The sequence below is a fragment of the Platalea leucorodia genome, assembly GCF_965183815.1.
Source record: "Platalea leucorodia genome assembly, chromosome: 4".
NCBI lineage: Eukaryota > Metazoa > Chordata > Aves > Pelecaniformes > Threskiornithidae > Platalea > Platalea leucorodia.
In genome coordinates, this window is record NC_138826.1 from 66,990,558 (window position 1) to 67,011,890 (window position 21,333).

The window sequence follows — 21,333 nt, forward strand, 5'->3', positions numbered from 1 at the left end:
AAAATATGAGAAGACAGTCTCACTAGTGTATAATGATTCATGAATTAAAACGAAAATAAATATAATTTATATCTGTAGTGCACCAGGACCATTTCAGAAGTCAGCAAGTAGCCAGAAGCAAGAGCAGCTTTACACATCTTAGAAAACATGACTAACCCATGGCTGATATCAAACCTTTCACTAGTTGAATTCAATATATTTTAAGTTAGTTAACAACAGCTACAGGAAAAAAGGAAATATGCATCCATAAAATGACACAAGCTGTCATTTTTACAGCAAACAAAGCAAGAGTTAGATGACCTTTCAAGAGGGTGAATATGTGTTTTATAGCAATAAAACCAAAGTGCATAGTGATATAAAAGACAACGACATGAAACAAATGCAACCAGTGGTGGTTTTTTGGTTTTGGTTTTTTTTTTAAGCAATGACTTAGCTTTGTTCCTCTGAGTCAACAGCAAGTGAGAGGAGTTAATTTTTTTGGCCTTATTGTTCAACATTTCAGTATGCATAAATGCCTTAAATTTCACCATGGAGAAAAGGACAGAGAAAACTTACACAATAGGTTTTATACCCAAGTCCTTTAAAGGGAGTTGGACATAAACAGGATTATAAAAGCTGCCCCATTGTTGCAATACTGTCATAAGTTTCTTCTTGAAAGGAACAAAAGCCAGAAGTGGCTCTCAGGCATGAGGAATGTCCAAGGACAGGACACAGCCAGAGCTTATATTCTTTTTTAAAAACACCTTCTGCTATGATAATATACCAGCACTATATAGGGATTCTCTGTTCTAAAGTGCTAGAGAGAATGATAAATAAACAAATAAATAGGCCACCAATCATCCCCACGCTGCTAAACAAGGAGGAAATCAGGTATACATATTAATCTGTTTACAAAGTTTAGACCAGACAACTGATATTCACCCTGTCCAGGTTTTTTAAGGCAAAGATGATGTAAAAATTAAGGCAAGGCACCTGCTCCCTACCAGAACTTCAATTTCTACTGTCTGTCTATTAAGTTTAATTAAAAACAGAACTATAGAAGCAATTAATAGTTTAGAATTATATTACAGAATCTGTCACAAGTGAGCAACAATAGACGCCAGTTACCTACAGGACCCGTGAAACTACTCAGCTCCAGTCTAACTCTTGGGAACAGAGCGCAGGACTTTTTTTTTTTTTTTTTTAGCTATGGGAGACCCTACTTCCAGAACATCTTACTATAAGAATCCAAAAAGATGTTAACCTTGAGATGCATCTTTTAAGGAAGTGTGGGCCATCTTCCTTTTCATACTTACTTCACAGAAGAAGAGAATGTACTCTATAATAGCTGGAAAATGGGAAAAGGGAATAAATTACTCCTCTTTTAGGGCTCACTTCACTTCACTTTTGATAGATTTATAGTAGGTAGCTTACATGGTAAAAGGAATCTCACTCAACCTGGCTCCACTATAGAATTTGTACCATCCAACAAGGGAAGATCAACTCCTAAAAGCACTCAGCTCTTCAATGAGCTTCTGACTGTGACCTTAAATTAAAAAAGGAAGGAGGTAAGAGGAAAGAAACAAGGTTCTCAACTGAGTCCTTACTGATCTTCGTTTACTTTAAGCCCTCATCCCTTTAGTAAACAGTGATACAAATTAATCTTCTAGTTTGGAGAATGCAGATGCTTAATGTTTTACTCCTTATGCAGGGTATCTACTGTGACATACCGTTCAGTGCAGTGCCACTGAAAACGATACAACCTCTAGCAGGAATTAGAGGTAAATTGGAAATATACTACGTCAAAGCAACTGGTAGGAACCAGAAAATAATAATGTGAGTCGCACAATTTGTCTTCTCAACCCAGATCCTACATGCACGAGAGACAAATGCATATATTTAAGCCACGTTCTGTGAGGAAAAACAGGAAAGCTTTAAACGAAGTCTTCAGATCATTACTGACAAATGACAAGCAACACGGACCTCCACCTTTAATATACTGGGTCTTTCTATCCCGGAGCATTCCCGGTTTCCCGGTGAGGACCCGCCGCCGCGTCCCAGCGCCGGTCCCGGGGAGCCCTCTAGTGCTTCCCCCAGCTACTGAACACCACTCGCAGATGCAGTTCCAAGGCAGTTGTTAAGGCAGAAAGAACTGTTAACCTTTTGCCATTTAAATCCCCATGTTTGATGGCTTTGCCATTGTTTTTAAAACACTCAGATGAACTTTTAAGAAATTACATATACGACGGTTGCCAAACAAGATGTTTCATTTGGCTCTAGCCTAGGTAAAAATGCTACAGTCCCTTTTCCCTGCCTCTTCTGGGTATGCCATGAAACATCCTACCAAACCAAAGGCTGAGCACAGACGTACAGCTCTGTTACAGACAAGCATAAAGCTTGTATCTAAATCATTTCCTCCTTCCAGTCTCGTTATCTGAAAACAACTCCTCCTGGGCAGAGAGAAGCCAGAAACTTACACTGCTGTTTCAGTACATTTGAGTAGTCAGGCTAATAAATCATACTAAATAGTTAATTCAGAATACAGTTCAGAGGTGAATCCCACCTGCTTCATTACTAGCCCAAAAACTGTGGGTTTCGTTATAACATCCCCATTGTGCTTGTTATTCTAGCACTGAGAAAGCAGGGACAGAAAGAACATAAGAACATCTGTGCTGGGCGAGGCCAAGGTCTCATCTAGTCCAGTATCCTGCGTCTGACTATGGTCAACAGTTCAGGCTTGCGGAAAGAAGAAGAGAAAATGAGAAGTTTAGAGTGATGCTTCTTCCAGTGTGCTCGGCCAGCTTCTGCTGCTGTTTGCCTCAGGGATTTCATCACTCAAGCTTCTGTCGGCATCTGTTTAATACTCCTCAATGGATTCTTCTCTGATTAATTTATCCAAATAGTTTTCTGAAATCACTTTGGCCCTCTTAAGACATCATGGCAGTAAGTTCCACATCCCAATCACATATTGTGTAAAAAAGTTTCTTTAACTTTTTTTTTTTTAACCTGTTGCCTAATCACTTTCTGAATGCCTCTTCCCTGCCATTCACAAGTTTATATACTTCTCCGGAGCTGAAGCTACTCCATACTTTTACTCCTTGTTACTATTTCATAGTTCAAATACATGCATCTTGGAAACCACACATTTTCAAGGGCTTTGTGGTATGTTCTTACTTTAGAAAGACTCTCTGTTTCCTAAGAGAAGGAAATACAAAGACACTGAAAAAAATATAAAGAGCAGAAGCAGCCATTTAAAGTGGCAACTAGATAATTACATATATCACCAAAAGAGAATTATTTCCAGAAGACCATAGAGAAAGAAAATCAGGAGTAACTCTCAGAAGCATACTTAAGCGCACTAATCCTTCCCCCATACACATGTGTGGGATCTGCTTCTCAGCTGCAGTGGCTGACTAAAATGTGAGTGGCCACGACAGCTGTAAAAGTAGCAAAGCATCAGTTCAAACTGGCCCCACTTCTTTTTTTATTCCTCTGAGATACATTAGACCATCTGTAATTAGAGATGTAAATTTCTGGAAATGTGTGAAACGAAAAAAGAAGTCCAAGTTTCTTTCCCCATCTTCTTTTTGGGGTTGAGTGGTTTTTGTTTGGGGTTTTGGGTTTTTTTTTAGATTTAAAGAAAAGTAAAAAAAAGCATGTTTTAGGAGAAACTGAAATATTAGTAGTAATTAGTCACTCCTTTAAAAAAAACCACATTATCCGTAATTTATATAAAGCATAGGAAGCACTACTAGATACATTCACAAAATAATATATGTTGTTTATTTACAAATGACAAGTGAAACTACTATCAAAATCTAGCTACTATTAAAATACCAGAACATGCAACTAAGTTTTGCCTGTGGCCACAATAAAACAAAAAAAGGAAAGGAGCAGAGGAAGCTGTTTAAAAACAGTAAGACTCAGTATTAATGATTCAATGTCTTTGACTCATATGGGTTCAACTTAGGCAATTATATAGAGAACATTACAATGCAAATACATAACAAACTAATATTTGTAGGGAAAAGATTTAGGAAACAAATGAAAAATCACTGGCCTATTCATTACAATGTAGTTTACAAAGCAAAATTTTAAACAACAAAATGAAGTTTGACCTATAAGGCATAAGTTTCTAAGAAACTTCACTTTAAATACTTACTAGTTAACATTTAAAGCCTGAAGTCTAGCATTAATTATTTTAAATCAGACACGGTCCTGACTAGAATAAATTTTAATCATAACCCTAGCCCCAAATCTAATCTCAATGTTAATCCAAATTTGGCAACCTCTTCCAACTCCACACCTACCCAGATAGCTAGTGTATGCCAGTAATCCTAGCTAACTCTTGCCTAGCTAACTCCTTTCTATCCAGCTGCTATACCAGCTTCCCTGGCACTTCATTGACTAGCATAAACCCTAATTTTGAACTGAATTGCAATCAAACGTATCAATTGTTGGCACCTGAAATCTATTTTAAGCAGAATAACCTGATGTTCCAGTCTAGTAAGACTTTTGGGCATAGCACTAAACCTAGATGAACCGTCTCTAATAAGCTAAACTTACAATAATTATTATCCCAGTCCTAGCATTAGCTAGAGACACCAAATTTCATGAGAATAGAGGCCTCCTCTCTGTTCTTCTCATCAGGAGAAAAGAAAGAAGAAAGGTTAAAAAAAATCTTTACTCATTTTCTTTTTCACTGCAAGTCTATAAACTTCCTTAAAAGAAGTATCTAAAGGAAGTATTTGATAAATAAGTTATTAGAATATAAGTATTTAAATATAGTTATGAAATAAACAATACAATTTAAGTTTAAAAATATAGAAAATATTAAAAATGGCTGTATTGTACACTGATACATTTAAGCTGACATCATGTCAACACTTTCTAAATATGAAAAATCAAGTACTGAAAATATAAAATCATAAGTTGAAAACTAAGAAACAAAATGGCAAGTCACACCAAGGTAGCTTGAGTCTCATTAGATACCTTTTCTGACTGATGTTGTAATATTTACACAGAACAGCTCAAATTTTTATATAAAATGGCTTGCACAATGAGCATAGATGTAAAGAATATATGTGGTGATATCAACATGTCTGGTAAAACAATTATGGACAACACAAAATTTGGCCTGTGGTATACTATACTATAATTGTCTACAATTATGTCTTTTAAAACACAATCTACTTTAAATAGTTTCTATGGAAGGAGTCAGTTGCAGCAATAATTTAATTTTAAATAGTGTTCTGAACATCATTCTCCTCCTGTGAGAAAATGTTTTCACACTTTTTGTTTCTTTATGGGGGAGGTGAAGAAACAGGAAGAAAAGGACTGATTTTTTAGTTCCTCATTGTCATTTTCCACACTCGTATCTCCTTTGTGACAATCAAGAATTTCATTACATCAGCTACTATCTGAGCATGATTTTAGCAGACATTGTGATGATGAACCTTCTCCAGTGGTCTGCTCCCTTAAGAGAGTAGGATTTAGACAGTACAGGTCCTAGAAATCAGAAAAACAGTTTCAAAGGGACTACAGAAACATGCAAATAACTAGTAGAAGAATTGCAGACTGAAAAAAACAGTCATCCATAAGAAAATTAGTTTGGAGATGTTTATGCATAATTCACCTGTTCATAGCTATTAGTGGGAAAACAAGCAAACAGTAAAAAACTGTGATCAAGAAGCCAGACAAAATTCATGCATGAAGTAAAATTAGATCATTGCCCTCTGTAGTCAGTAGTCAGAGAAGGCCTTTCCTTTGCTGCTTAGCCATTCTGAGTGGCTATACATTTTTTCGTCTGTCATGGCAGAACTGCTGTTCTGAAGAAAGCTACAGCTAAATTAGCGGATTTATGTTTGAAATATAGTCACCAAATTTATAAGACAAAACAAAGCAAAGCAAACAGAAGCGAGCAGGGCTATTATTTGGAGAAGCTGGAAGTGGTTACTTTGTTTACTGAAAAGCAGAAGGAAACGCTGGTAAAATCAAGCACAGGCACAGGGAACAGGAGGGAGACATGGAAGTGTCCCACTGTGAGACAGGGAGATTTATCATTCAAGAGTATAAATGTTCCAATACCCAATTGGTATTGGAAGCCGGAGTAGGGGAGATGGGGAAATACGAAGGTGTTGCAATGGGAGCTGGAAAGGACTTGGAAGGAATCAGAAGGAAACTCACAATAGTTTTTGCGTAACTCATTTAAAAGTCATAGCAATCAGAAAGCACAAATCTATCTAAAATCAGGCTTCACTTCTTTGAATACATACTTCTTGTAGACTTGCTATTGTTACTCAAAGTACGTAAATCATTGTTATTTTGATTTCTGGGCACAGCTGCAGCTCAAAATATATTTGAATGGTGTCTAAAACCACACCCTAATAAAAAAAATTCTCAAAGCAGAACTCCTCTCCCAGCTGCTTATCAAGATAGCCAATTCAACTCCTTCCCCTTAGTGCAAGGGGACAACAATTCAAAAGGGCTCTGGGAAGCAAATATTTGATTTAGGGGTGGGAATTCAAGAAAACTTGGATGAAGACAGCTTCCCCCTCCCCCCCCCAGAAAGCAGCGTAAATTCAGCAACCACAGTTTCTAATTCATACGTAGATTGACTGTGATAGTGTGGCAGTCTTTCAGATACTAGTAGATTGTGCCAAGATTGTGGTTAGTGACTTCTATCATCTTAAAAAAAAAAGAAAAACAAACAAACAAAAAAAATCACGGCATCATGTTGCAACCCAAGATTTATCATTCAACAGTATAAATGTTGACCAAAAAGTCAGTCAAACTAGAAGGTTTTCTAAACCTCTCCCTCCCTGCCTTCTCCCCACCCTCCTAACCCAAAAGAGGTTTCTAGGGAGATATATACACTTAGAAACATACTTACCAAGGCAAGTATAAAGACCCTGACTTATCCATGCTAGTATAGCAAGAGTGATAAGATCTCCAAAACTTGCTGCTATAGGAGTGGCAACATTGTCAGGATTAATACCAGTCTTCTTTGATCCAACAATAACTCCAACCATTATTATACCTAGATTCAACAAAGAAGACAGTACAGAAACCACATCTGCTGTTGTAACTCCACAGAAAATTCCAAGATAATGGCAATTTCAAATTTGATAAATACGAAGTTGGTGCTTTTGTCCCAGGATGACTGTTTTTCCCACCTGACTGATGTCTGTATTTTTAAGTTTTAGACATTTTTTAAAATGACGTTATATATTAAAAAAAATACAGTAAGCACACTCACAAAAAAAAAATCAAGAACTTTCTGTACAATGAACTATTTTGCTTACGATTAGAACTAGCACTATTGAAATTATAAATCAGACATTTCCTGAAGAAAAAAAATATGCAGTGTACTATTTCTACATCCTATTAACTTTAACTGACTGAAATTTAAATTACACTAGGAAGAAAGCAATATAAGATTAAATACTTTGACATCTGATACTGTGCAATATTTCCAGTCGTGGACTTAGCACCAAACATCAAGAAGCTACATCATAAATTAAAAACAAGATTAAAAACATATAAAAATGGTACTTGCTACACAGTTAAAAAAATTTAAATTAGGGATGTTGGTTTCTATTTTTTTCCTATAAACAGCAACAGTAACTTTTTAAGATACATTTGCCTGCAGAATGCAAGTGGCTACTAAAAATAAAATTCACATTGTTATAAACAGTCTTCTTTGGCATAACCTGAGTAATTTCCCTCTCATCATATAATACGCATAAGAGCTTCAACTGTGTATAGTATCTTTTATGTTATTTTAAAGAATTCTTGAAAAATTGGTATTATAATTTTCATGTATTTTAGCAATATTATGTATTGTAGGCTACGTTAGGAGTTCACTTTCAGAGAAACTACCTAAAGAGTTACACTCCATGAATTTCTCAAAATAAAGAAATTAAATGATCCTGTAGGACCACAGTATTTCAACAGCACCTGCTTCACGTGTCAGAGGATGAAGCTTAGTAAGTAATTTCCTGTGCTGGCTCATCACCAGATAACAACAAAAGTTTCTCTTCATGTCCAAATTACATATGAGAAGTCGAAAAAATGCACTCATATTCCCCAGTTCTCTTGGTGCTCTTAATTCTGTGAATGATCAAACTCAATGGCTTTGTAGTCACTAGAAAAGGTGTGTGCTCTTAATTCCATGCAAAATGTTAACAATTTTGTAATTTTCACATAAGTAAGCATATCAAATTAGTACAAAAAGGAAGTTAAACATTTTACTTGACTAACTATTATTAAGAGTACTGACTATGTATTTTCATTAAGAATACATCACAAGTAGAGGTACTATTTCCCCCCCCATCATGTCCATTATGTACTGTCTTTTATGGTTAAATTTTTCCTGACAATTGGGAAGAGAAGATTAAATTCATCACGCCATATGGCTCCAGACAGACATTGGCACTGCTTGTAGGGGGGGACTTGAACTTGGCCCAAATCCTTCACATAACAAGCCAATTTGTTCACTTCAGATACAAAGCAGAGCACAAGCTAACATACAAGCAGCATGGACAATCAGGGAGTTTGGATTCAGCTGAGCTAACATCCAGGTTCACTTGAGTTTAATTACAAATAAGTTCTACCTGTTTAGTATTAAGAATATATTTTGTATATTAATGAATATAGAAAGCAGGGGGAAAAAGTTCTCCATCATATTAGGTAAAATCTAAAAACCATACTTTTTGTTTTAGATATGCTCAGGAGGTCATGCAAATCAAACCTTTCCAAGGAATGTGACAGGAGAGGAATACGATATGCAGGCCTGTATGGAAATTGCAAAAGGGCACCCTATCCTCAGCTGTGTTTCAGATGTATTATACCTTACTGGATTTAAATTTTTAAGGGATAGCCACATAACATACATTCAGCATCCGCAGAAAACTAAATAACTGTAAAAAGTAACATATACACTCCTTTTACCTTGTAAAAGAGAAGCTATGAAGGCAGTTGCTACGCTGCTGGAACACAGAAGGATTGAATGATCAAAGCGGTATTTGCCCTCTGGAATCCAGCCCAATATAACTGCTGCCACTGCTGCCAGAAAACCAACTACTGTTGCCTGAACCTGGAAAAGAAAAAGACGGTGAACAATTCTTAAAATAATTGATAGACTTACAAGGACTACAGAATCATTTTCTGTTATTCTTTCTTCCTATCTACATTTATTTGCAAGGTGTAAAGGGAGCATGCTCATCCATTTTGTAGAGATGATGATGACCACCTTGGATGATCAAGAAGAAAAATCTTATGCCAGCAGAAAAGGCTTTACCAGCATTTCAGAGACTCAAGAATAACAAAAGTAAAATCAGGGAACAGAGCTGAGGATTTACCAGGAGCCAAAGCTGAAATGCCTAAAGAGGCTCCTAAGGCCACTTAAAACGGTGAAGTCACAGTATAAACATTTCACCTATTTTTTGAGCATGTTGTATTATAACATAGGAACATGAAATAGTTCTTAACCTTAAGAAATAGTTGCTTTGGAGAACAAACATTCCTCAAATGACCCAGCTATTTAAAAATATTGCTTATTGTCCAAAAGCTCCATCACATACTTCCTTTAAACATTGAATCCAGTGCAAATACAGTACTGAAAACATTTGAAAGGTCAAATTTAAAAGGTTTTGCCAAACCTGAAATTTTTCTCTGATCATCCTCAGATCCTCTGTCAGAAAAATTAAAAAGGAAATACCCTTGGTACAGTCACAAAGAATACTTTACCTCTTTTTCTGATAAATATAAGCTCATATTGTTTTAGAGAAGAACTACACTGTTTAAAAAAAAAATCAGTCATGCAAACATTATATGTTAAGTATGAGCCAGTGTAGTGGAGCTAGTTTCCCATTAACACTGTCCGTCTCCATACTTACCAATGTTTGTGATGGACTTTTTCAATAACTTTGTTCACTTACAGGAGCTAATTAAATAAGTCCATTATATTTACCTGTTTTAAGGCCAAATTGCCAATTATTAGGTTCCATTTCTCAATGGGCGAATCCATTTTTCCAATATTTACCTGTCAAAATTACAAAAGAATTTAAGACATTTGGGTTTAAAATCGTATTACTTGAAAATGCACTAACAAGGCAGAAACCCACAAATAATTCAACTCATACAAAAAACAGACATTTTGAAAGCAAGTTAAAACCAAGCTATACTTTTTTCAAGTCAAGCATTGGTGTTGATTCTAAATTGTACTTACACTATCTATCCAAAAGTAGCTAAACTTGATGCAATTTTACATAGTAACTTGTTCAAAATCTGTGCAAGATATACTAGCTACCTTACTTTCCAGGAATGTCCAAGCACCACCAGTGGCTGGATCCGTGGCTGGAAGGGAACCTTACCAGTGTTCAGTCACTTTAGGCTGAACTTGTTTCTATGGCCCTTAAATTCTACGAGCCAACAGAAAAATGTATAGACATGCGTGTGTGGACACACACACACACACTCTCATGCAAGTGTGTTAATTGATTGCAATGAAACTACTTGCACAGAGAAACTGCAGGTGCTTACAGAAGATCAGAAACCACACCTAATACTGTTTAGTATTCTAACTTTTCATTTATACAATACAGCTAGAGACTTGTGATGCTGTAAATGATATCAGTCCAGTCCTAAGGCAGTAGCTGGAAAGACAGCAAATATATTATTCTAAGAAATGAAAAAGTACATACATAGTCTTTTATAACGTATTTCCTACTTTTATTTATTTTTTTCAGGTAGAGGACAAGATCTGAAGAACAGTACATACCACTGCAGTATGACTATATTTAAAATAACTTCCTTTTTGAAATAACTGAACAATTTTTTACATGTTGAGCATAAATTTTAGTGTTTTTCCCATAGAATACTAATTTATAAGATAACATACTTCTCAAAACACAGAAAGTCTTAATGCCTATTTTTTCCTCTTTTGATAATTTCTTTCCAGTTGGTTTTACTTCCATTTCTTTTCCACTGTTCCATTTTGTGACAGTAGTGACTTGCAAGGAACAAAGTATTAAAAGAAATGCTAACTTAAAAACTTAGAAATATAAGACACTTTATCTCAATCTACACTATACATATTTTACAGTGTTCAAAACACAAAGCTCTGCAAATACATGCATTAAATTTAACTATTACAACAATATTTACGGAAGTGCAGATAAGAATCTCCTTTGCATCCTTCTTAAATCTATATGCTAAATGAATGAAATGGCAGGCTATGGAGAGCTTCACTCTTTCTCCTTTGAAGAAGTTTTTGAAAAGTATCCAAAAAATCCCTGTTAAAACAGTAATCTTGCAAAATGCTTAATCCAGCCTGAAAGTGAGCTGCTGCCAAATGGCATAGTTCTTCTCTCCCCTACTATCAGCTACACGTTCACATTTTCTTTCTTGAAGCAGATCTACCAACTCCATGAGTCTGTTCATGGCCACAGAAATTTGTTTGCTGGTTTGATGGAAAACGCTTTTTTTCAGGGAGGAAAAAGGGGTTATCTTCTACAAAAGTATCTGATCCATCACATGCAACCATGCACAAATGCTCTTAGGGTTTGGAAGGGAGAAAAAGAGCAGCTTCAGATTTCCACAAAGTAAGATAAAGTTTATTGTGATACTGTGGAATAGATGGACCTAAACAAAAAGTTCGTAAAGTCATATTGCTAATGCCTAACCCTGATAGCACACAGTCAAAACAAGAGTCCGCATAAGTTTACAGGGGTGACTGGATAAGTGGTGTTATGGTGTTGAGTTGTGGTTTGGTTTGTTTGTTGGTTTTTTTTTGTTGTTTTTTTTTTTTTTTTTTACTTCCTCTTAAAAAAAAAAGAAGAAGGGAGAAAAGGCAACAGTGTGAACCGAGACAACAAGAGTGACTCAAACTACAGAACAAAGCTAAAGAACACAAAACACACAATATAAATATTGTGCTTGAATGGGCAGTTGACGAAGTACACCTCACACAGTTACCAGCACAGCAGTGGGGGGAGGGAGAACAGTTTACATTAACGCTCACATCAAAGAGAAGCACAAGCTATGCCCTGAGGTAGATTAAAAACACAGTCTTGAGACAGATTTAGTGAAATGACTGATTCTAAAGCGGATGGGACATTGTGAGTGACCAGCCACAAGCAGCTAAAGCAGGAATTTGGGCAACAAGATGAACGAAGGTGATCAGACAAAACTTGAAACCAGATCTATTATGGATAACAGAAACTTGCTAACAAGACCTTACGTTTTGGCTGACTACATAATTACAATGGAGTAAAGATAACTAGTTTACAGCCCCAACAGCACAGACATGCCTACAAATTCAGATGCCATTATAAACTAATGGAGCAAGAAGGGTATGAATTAGCTCCAATGCTGAACTCATGTTAGAAATTTCCTCCTCAAAGGTAAAGCTATTCACAGGGCACAGTCTTGCATTTCTTGTAAAGACAGTATCTGGTGGGGAGTCAGCTAGTGTAAATTTAGGTCAGAGAAAGGAAGATTAATCATACAACTGCCTCCAAATAACTGTTTAGATATGCCCTGAATTAATATACTCCTTCAGTTTTCGCCTAGGATGAGGATGACAGCACCAAAGATTGGATGGCTAAAGAGAGTAGGAGGTCAATGAAATCAATGTAAAGAGTACAAAGGTCAGAATAACCTTTTTCACTGAAGTACGAGAGAACTGGCATGGAAATTACAGATCCAGTAGTAAGCTTTTTGATTAAACTCTCCAGTAAGGAATGATACAATATGACACAGCACCTGTTTTTAAAACCTGGGAGAAGCAGAGCAATCAAGGCAACTGTCCTGGAGTTTAAATTTGTATCTGGCAACTAAGACCAAGCTGTTGCCTGTAAGGAGTTACATGTAACATATAACAGGTTTCCATAGTTTTTTGTTTTGTTTTTGTTTTAGTTTTTTTTAACTAACAATTAGAAACATCGCTGAGTTCTTGTGTATTTGCAGTAGCACTCTGGGGGTGCAGCTGGCTATCCACCAGCTCGCAGAGCTGTGCGCATTGCAACTGATGCTGAGCATGACAAAAAGACACATAAAGAGCAAGTTGGAAGGTTCTTTGCAAGATAAAAGCCATTTTTTCTGTTTTTTATTCTCACATATAAAATGTAAATATAATCTTGCTAGCATTATCCTGATAATGAATGATCTATACTGTTCTTATTTTGTACTGTATTGTTCTCTTAAACCTCCACTGCGTTGTGCACATGCGCGTACACACACACACACACACTCTACAACATTTACTAATGAGCTCTTCACCAGCTAGAACAAGTTAAAGCCACCACTGGAAAAAGAGAGAACATTCACCGAACCATGACAAGCCTCTACCTGCTCCCCATGAAGGATGTCCAATGAACCTACAATATGACTAAGGAAGTTCCGGAAAGTATTTCACTCACCTGTGTAACTTAGTCCAGGGTCTGTCATAATTCTTGAAGAAAACAGGTCATACAAGGAAATCAGAGGCATCAGAAAACAAACAAAAAAACCCCCCACAAGTCTGTTAATGCAAAGCTGGGAAATAGCTCGGTGCCAGTGGTGCTGTGACCATGACATTGGGCAATGCCAAAGAAACTGGAAGTCCCACATGCCACATAGCACTGTCTGAAGAAATATATACTTCACTGACTTCTTCTTAGCCAGTTAATTAACCTTCATGGTGGAAGGACATGAACAGAGCTGGCTAACCTGATTTGGCCAAGACAGACATACATGGCATTCATGGCATACTTGAGTAAAAACGTCTGAAGCATCAGCTGATTTATGTCTTGGTGAGACTCAATGACAGTGATAAGTGGCACTGGTAACATTCCTCAAACTAAGCCCTCTCAGAATGGGCTGTTTGAGTCTTGGTGGGAGCTTGGACTTCAAATGGCCAAACTGGCTCTGAAAAATCACATTCAAGACATCTACAGATCATGTTATCACACAGTTACTGGGATACTCTTAATAATGCCATTTTCGGCTGCAGGGAGTGGCCTGAACCTCATGATACCAACTTTAGTTAACCACTGAACACAAAGCCAGTGTTGTGGAAACTCTGGTATCCTTTATCTGTGGTGTGAGAAGGGGATCAACTTCTTGACTTTTGGTAACAGTTGATGGACATTGTGAACTGAGGTCAGAATTCCCAGTGCTGAAAAAGGGTCTGCATCACCGTTTTCCAAATGTCCCCTGAGAGCTGCGAGGTTCACAAATGAGATGGCATCGGTGAGGATGGGAAATCAGCCATTGACTGCACCAGAGAAGTAGTTCTGGAGTCATGACCTGGCAAAGGTCATAAGCTCAACTGAGACAAAGAATTAAAGATGCCATTAACTGAAGCAGAAGCGGTGGAGCTGATTCCGACCCTCTTTTTTTAAGCCTTCAGTAAGGCACTGGTAGATCTTGGACTTGGTGTATTTTTCACTATGCAATACAAGCACTTTCAGTCCTCAGGCCACGAACTGTACCAGTCAGGAACAAATTAAGCAACACATCAACACACAAAAAAAAAAAGTAAAGTAAAAGACAAAAGTATTCCTGCCTGACAGCAAAGGCAGTAAGGTTTAACATAAAATATTGTTAAGAAACAGTAAGAATACTCAGAAAAGTAAGAGCATTAAAATCAACCAGAAAACAAGACTGAATAGCTAAGGCTGCCATTGACAAAGATACAACAAAACGTGTCAATTCTTATGCATGAAAGAATGGACACGGGGCAAAAGTAATCAATTTCTATAATGGGCATGACACAAGCAAACCTTCATAGGACTGCTAAGGCTATGTCCATCACAGCATGCATTTGGGCAATAATTCAATATAATGTGGCAATGAAATTTATTAATGACAGAAAGCTGGAAGATCTTGTCAATATAAAGCATTGTAATATCATACAAAAACCGGATGACCTTGAGGATTACAGCAACGAAAACAGATTAAATTCAACAGTAGAAATGCAAGGTCATGCACTTAGGGACTAATAATATTTCTGCCAGAAGATGGGAGCGACAGCTGGAAATAACACAAAAGGAGAAACACTAGGACACAGTCATTGATCACAAAGTGACTGTAAGGTCTAAATCTGACACTGCTAGGAAAATAAGCACATATAAACATAGGAAATATATAGCACATAGGAAAATAAGCACACATAAACTATAAAAGATACCCAGTTCAGGTACCAGAAATAGTTTAGCCACATTACCAGAACATTCTGTTCATGATAGTTATCCACACACAGAGAAAAGAGAGATGGTAAGGTAACCTGGCTGGCTTAGGCTAAAAAAATGAAGGGATGGAACATTTCCTGAGATGCAGAAAAGAACTATGACAAATACATAAGAAAGACGACAATGAAAAAACCTAGTTATGCTCTGTTGCAGTGTTGACACACACGAAAAAATAAGCATGCCCAAAAAAACCCACCACCACAACAACAACAAAAAAACCCCACATAAAACTATTTAGCCAGAAAGCTACAACAGAGTTTCTTACAGTTTGATCAACAAAGGTCTGCAGTAGCAATGGGAGCAATGTTCCATTTTGGTGCCACACAAATGGTCTTTACAAAAACGTGTTCAAAATGTACGCATTCCGTTAGCCTATTCAAATCCCATCAAGGCCAAAGAGATACGTCAACCTTACAGAATACACATGTAAATCTCAAAAATCTACTTTATCTGTTCTGAATGATGACACAGAAGAGATCAAAGAAGTAAAATTTTGATGTGTGGAGATTAGAAGAGGGTCACCTTTTTAACTTTGCCAATTTAATAACAGATTTAAAGAGCCCCCGTAACAGCCAGATTAAGCCATAAACATAAAACACTTGTGTTCCAAAGATTTGTTTTCCTTTCGCAATATTTACAACACATATCTGAAGAGGGAAGGGGAAGAGAAAGTTACTCACAGCAGTTGACAGCCGGGATGCCAAGGTCATTTCCAAATTTCCTTTGAGACCAAGAAGGGCAGGAACCAAGATAAAAACTTCAGTAACATTCTTGAACACATCCCAGTGCTATTTAAAGGATATAGTGGGAAAAATTCAATTGAAGAATTCTCTTTAGACCATCTGCAAAGTATTCAAAAAATTCTGTAACTCATAACTTAAGCCTCCAAAGAAAATCAATTTTTATATTAGACCTAGAAGTCTAAAGCCAGAACTGTTATCTATCTAGATAAAACAGATTTATGACTGCATATTACTACTTCAAAGATGAGAATATCAAAAGTAAGAGATACAAAACTTGGCCTTAAAACAAATCTAGTTAAAAAAAGATGTCATTAATTTGAAGGGTTGGGTTTTTTTATGACTTTAAAATAGTACCAGGTGCTATGACTGCTCTTGAATTCTGCACTTAATTTACAATAATATTTTCATCATTTCCCTTCCAGCTGTGTAGAAACCTCACATAAAAACAGCAAGGAATTGGTTGTCAAATGGACAGAGTCTGTAAGTGAAAAAAGCTTCTCTTAATTCTTTTACTTCTAAGCATGAAATTTAGAAGAGTACAGTTTTCCAAAACCCAGATTTTATAAAGCAAACAACGACAAACTCTCCCATAATTTTTTTGTGTGTGCTAAGTTCTCGGCACAGAAATGCTGTGCTACTTTATATGTCTGTCAGTCCATGTATTTAATTTGTAATCATCAACTTTAACTAAACTAAACTAACAAAACTGTAAATTGTCTTTGTATTCAGGGATTTGCAATGATTTAAATTATTAATTTAATTTTTAAAATTATTCAATTCTCAAATATAAACAAGATCTGACAATTTTCTATATGTGAAGTTACATAGGTATTTACTACTAGGAAAGAATAGCTGTGAAATGGTTTGTAAAAAAACAAGCTTAGAATGCTTTGTTATCTTTAGATTTTCATTTACAAAACACGTTCTGTCACATTTAAATATCCTGCTGACATCACAGTTTAATGCTTAGTTTAAGGTGAAAAAAGGTAGTACTGACACTAGCTATCTGTTTTTGCTTTTGTGTCACATCTCTCTCACACATGGTGAGCTGGACTGGGAAATCAATAGAAGATTAAAAGTAATATAGAAGCAAAAATCAAGATACATCTCAATCCAGCTCAAAAAACCAGCTACACAAATACTTACATTCCCTTAAGGAAAGGAAGGCAAGGTGAAACATTGGGTTGGAAGCCAGAAGTGGCAGTAGGCACAACTGCCTCTTTTGGCTGATCATTATGCTGTATCATGAAGTAAATTACATATTAACAGAATACAAACAAAGCATCTGTACAAAGAATAAATTGGTAAGGTGTAAATGAACAAAGCACAAGATTAAAGCAAAACAGCACAAGGAAGCAATAAAGTTGGCACGTCAATTTTTATTTTCCTTTTTCTTGATGTATAAAAGCCTTTTCATTGCAATTGACTGAAGACCAGGCTTCCTTTACCCTCTCAAGATTTTGAGTGACAAAGATGGTCCCCTCTTACTCCTCTTTAAATTAACTTTGTAAACTCTTTAAGTGTAGCTAAAGAAAACCCTAAAGCTGAATGAAATAAAACAAAACAAAAGAAAAACCAGATCAATTTCTCCACTGCCTTTCAGTTTGAATACTTTGGTTATTTAATATTTTCTGAATAATTTTTTGTGCATCTGCTCATAGAGGAAGAGAGAATCCATGAGGTTTGCATTTATAAGAAATTTTTGGTTTTTAAAAAACAGAAATTAGGTAGGAAATAAAAGTAAATACAGCCTTCAAAATACAAAGAGAAGGCAAGAAAATAGGCTAGTCCAATAAACCTTTCTTAACTGTTACTTTCTCCAGAATTTTCTTCAAATATCACTGCACAAATAATTATTTCATAGGCAACTCTTACTTTTAACTCCACTGAAATGCTGCTGACATCTCCAACTGTGTTAAGCTAAAAACCAGTCCTAAAATGTTCCATACAAGTAGGGTCTCAGTGATATATTACTCCAAAACAGGTTTTAAAAATATTATTAAACTTAAATCTTAAAAATTCAGAGAAAGTTCTATTTTATCTTAACCCTTAATAACTATCATCAGTTAAATCTGCAACCACAAACCAAGATAATCTGGCTTCTCTGGACCTACTACAATTATATCTCAAGGTGGACATGACTTTGCAGTCCTGTTCACACCACTCACGTTTGTAATTTTGAGTGTTCAGTATACCTCATGTTATATTAAAAAGTCACTTACATACACCTGAATATTCAAAAAAGCTCTCAGTCACTTCATATGAATTTCATATAACGTATGAATGTAATACACATTTTCCTACACCATATGCATTATCATGGATCAAATCTACACAGTATTTCAGAAATTACATAGACTCAAAGCACACAAGGAGATAATGCAATAAATTCTTCTAATCTTTTTAAACTCCTGTGTATTGCAGCATCATGGTTAATTACAACTTCCACTTGACTACGTATACATTTACCAGTGTCAACAGAATTTTGCATCATTACTGTATTTCAATCTTAGTTAAAGCAGAAGGTAACAGTTTTATTCACCAATTTATTAAACAGTTGTGGTTAAGCGACAACACTTACCGAGACCCGAATGACTCCAAATTAAACATTGGAACTGTTTAAGATGAGGTTTGGGGAAAAGGAGCAGAACCATAGACAGACCTAATTACTCCTCAATATTGTAAACATCTACAATATCACGCGTTAGAATTACAAACCCCACGGACTAGCTGTTAAAAACATATCTTCCAAAGCAAATACCAACCTGTACAATATCCAAAACCATGCCAGCAGAAACTGTTCCAAATCCTGCTAGCAAAAAAGGTACAAGTATCTGTAATGCCATAACACTACTAGATTCTTTGGGTGGTTTTCTACTCCCTTCCACAATGATATCTTCATTACTGTCACTAGATAGGTTGTCTTCCTGCAACATGGCATCTGTTTCTGAAGTGTCCATTCCATCACAGTAATTATAACTGGTAAAATCATCATATTTAGGGCTACAGCTAGATGGGCTGTGTCCATTACTACCATGGAAACTTGGTTCCGAGAAGTGATGGTACTCTGTGTGTTGTTCAGACCTAACGTTAAAATTGTGTCCTGCCTGTTGTAATCCATCTTGCCAGACACCATTCACTTTTTTGTGTCTTTCATCCTGGTTTATTTGGTAAACAACAGGAACCATACTCAGAAGCAGTCTCAAAAATTTATCAGACTGAATTGTGTTAAGATTTATGGTCCAGTTTACAAAACCTTCTCTGTCATGAACTTTGCTATTTGTTTTGGAGATGGTAGATCTGCCTTTACAGTTAGTCATAGTGCTATAGAAGTACAGGTTGAAAAGCGCTTTGTTCTTCAGATGTCAGTGAAGAAATCTTGTAGATGAGTCATCAAGTGCCACACGATGACTTTAAAACAGATAAACCAAAATGATCATTTTTGCATGCAAAAACGTTTTTTCATTGATCTCAGATCTTCAACAATTCCGTAAGCAAGACTGCATCTGCAAAAAAGTAAAAAGTATATATTCAAGCTTTAAAATATTTTAACTCTACAGAAGACACAAGATACTGGTTTAAATTTTTAGATCACCCAGTATCTTTCCAAAGCAAGTATTTGTAGAAATGCCAATCTCCTCCAACATTCGAATGTCTAATTTGAAAGAAATTAGAAGGTAAAAAGGGAAAGTTGGTGGGTGAGGAAGTTTCACAAACCGGTGTACTTTCCAGTGCAAGAAAGAGAAAGCAATGTGGACTGTAAGTGAATTGGTGAGGGCCTAGCTTTTGCCTTTTTAAAGCCTAGGAAGTCAAAGTCTTCGGGCAGATACTGCGTGTAGCCCTAGACTTCCAGTGGCCTTGAAAGCAGTAGGTCCCCAGAGAAATGTATTTCTGCAAGGTGCAAGGGTATGGACAAATGGAGTCCATGTGGTGCACTGCAGGGCCACTGTTGTTCCTCCCACTCTATGCTAATGGCAAGGAGCATGGAAAAAATAAGGAAAAAAAGCCCCTAACTTTCAAAACGCTATCAGAGGTTGTCAGCCCAAAGCAATATTCTGGGAGGCAAAGGCCTTATGTCCTGACAGTCCCTGCCCTCCATCCCCATAAAAAGATGACAAACTGATATTGATGTGTACAATTCAAAAGCATGCTAATTTAAAATCATAGTAACGGAATTTTCTCTGAAGCAAGCATACCAATTATGCTAAATATCTAGAGCTACTATATACACAATAAAACTGGACATTTTTTCATAAAATACTACAATACCAAGGAAAGGAGACAGTAACAAAATTCAGACCAATTAGTCTAAAATAGTTTAAATTAGTCTTAAGTTAAAAATAAACCTGCAGTACTATGTTCATAAATATGGCATATTAAAATTTAATTAAAATTAGAAAAAATGGTAGGAGCTAGGATAATTAAAATAAAGATATTCAAAATCTGATTTTAATTTAATTTTGCATGAGGTGTAAGTTGCAGATATTTCCTGAAAGACAGGTTATCGTGGTGTCTAGTAACCACTAAGATGTAATTATTTGATCAATATTAACACTTGATGTGGTCAGTTTGTTTTGCTTTCTGCAAATCATGCAAATACAATGTATCTTTTATGTTTAATGTGATTTAATGTGCATTTATTTCTACTTTGAAATTTCCATTATGGTAGAAAATCAAACAAACATATATTGGCAGCCTCAAGTCATTTGACGTTTCCTCCATCAGAAACCACTTTACCGTCCTCTTCCTCAGTTTTCATATTGTGATAATAGTTACGGTAATTTACTGAAACAACAGTTTTCATTTGACTTGAAGCTTTGTTGACTTCAGTATTTATTACTAGACTCCATGAAAACAGGTAAATGATTGGCATAAATAAAGAAACAAAGGTCAGGCAAACCACACCAGCATGATGTGGCATAACACAATTCCACAAGCTCAAGACACCGTATCTACGCAAAGCTGGGAAAACATATTTTTTACACACTGCAGGAAATAAAAATAGTCTAGGGTTAGAGGATTTTTAATCTATTTTTCCTAAGAAAATGAAGCTCCTAATATCAGATCATTTATGTTATGATCCCTATACTTCCCCTGCCTCCTTTTCAATGTTTTTAAGTCATCCAATATTTCTGGAGCAATTTCAGATAGATTTGACAGAGAGCAGAGATGTCAAAGCTTTTAGTAACTAACAGCCTTATAAGAGATCCAAATTTGTGCCCTTGCTGTATGGCATCTTCAAACATTAGTTAGGACAATTCACTCATACACGGCCACGGCAAGTCCACTTCAAAAGTCCTGCTGGTCACAGAATTACTTTTTTTGGTTTTGTGAGTGAAGAGACGACTCAGACACGACATGAAGATTTTCCCTCT

At 36.2% G+C, this 21,333-nt stretch overlaps 1 protein-coding gene across 1 annotated transcript in view; it reads right to left on the reverse strand.

The window, feature by feature from the left end:
* Positions 1-19,352, reverse strand: part of SLC41A2 (solute carrier family 41 member 2) — a 48,784-nt gene extending 29,432 nt beyond the window's left edge. Inside the window, exons 1-5 of the mRNA XM_082310596.1 lie at positions 18,724-19,352; positions 15,896-16,003; positions 9,953-10,024; positions 8,932-9,076; positions 6,872-7,018 (exon numbers count right to left, since the gene is read on the reverse strand). Coding sequence (XP_082166722.1) covers positions 6,872-7,018; positions 8,932-9,076; positions 9,953-10,024; positions 15,896-16,003; positions 18,724-19,278 — 1,027 coding nt within the window. The 5' untranslated portion in view covers positions 19,279-19,352. The remainder of the gene's footprint in view (positions 1-6,871; positions 7,019-8,931; positions 9,077-9,952; positions 10,025-15,895; positions 16,004-18,723) is intronic.
* Positions 19,353-21,333: the final 1,981 nt, after the last annotated feature.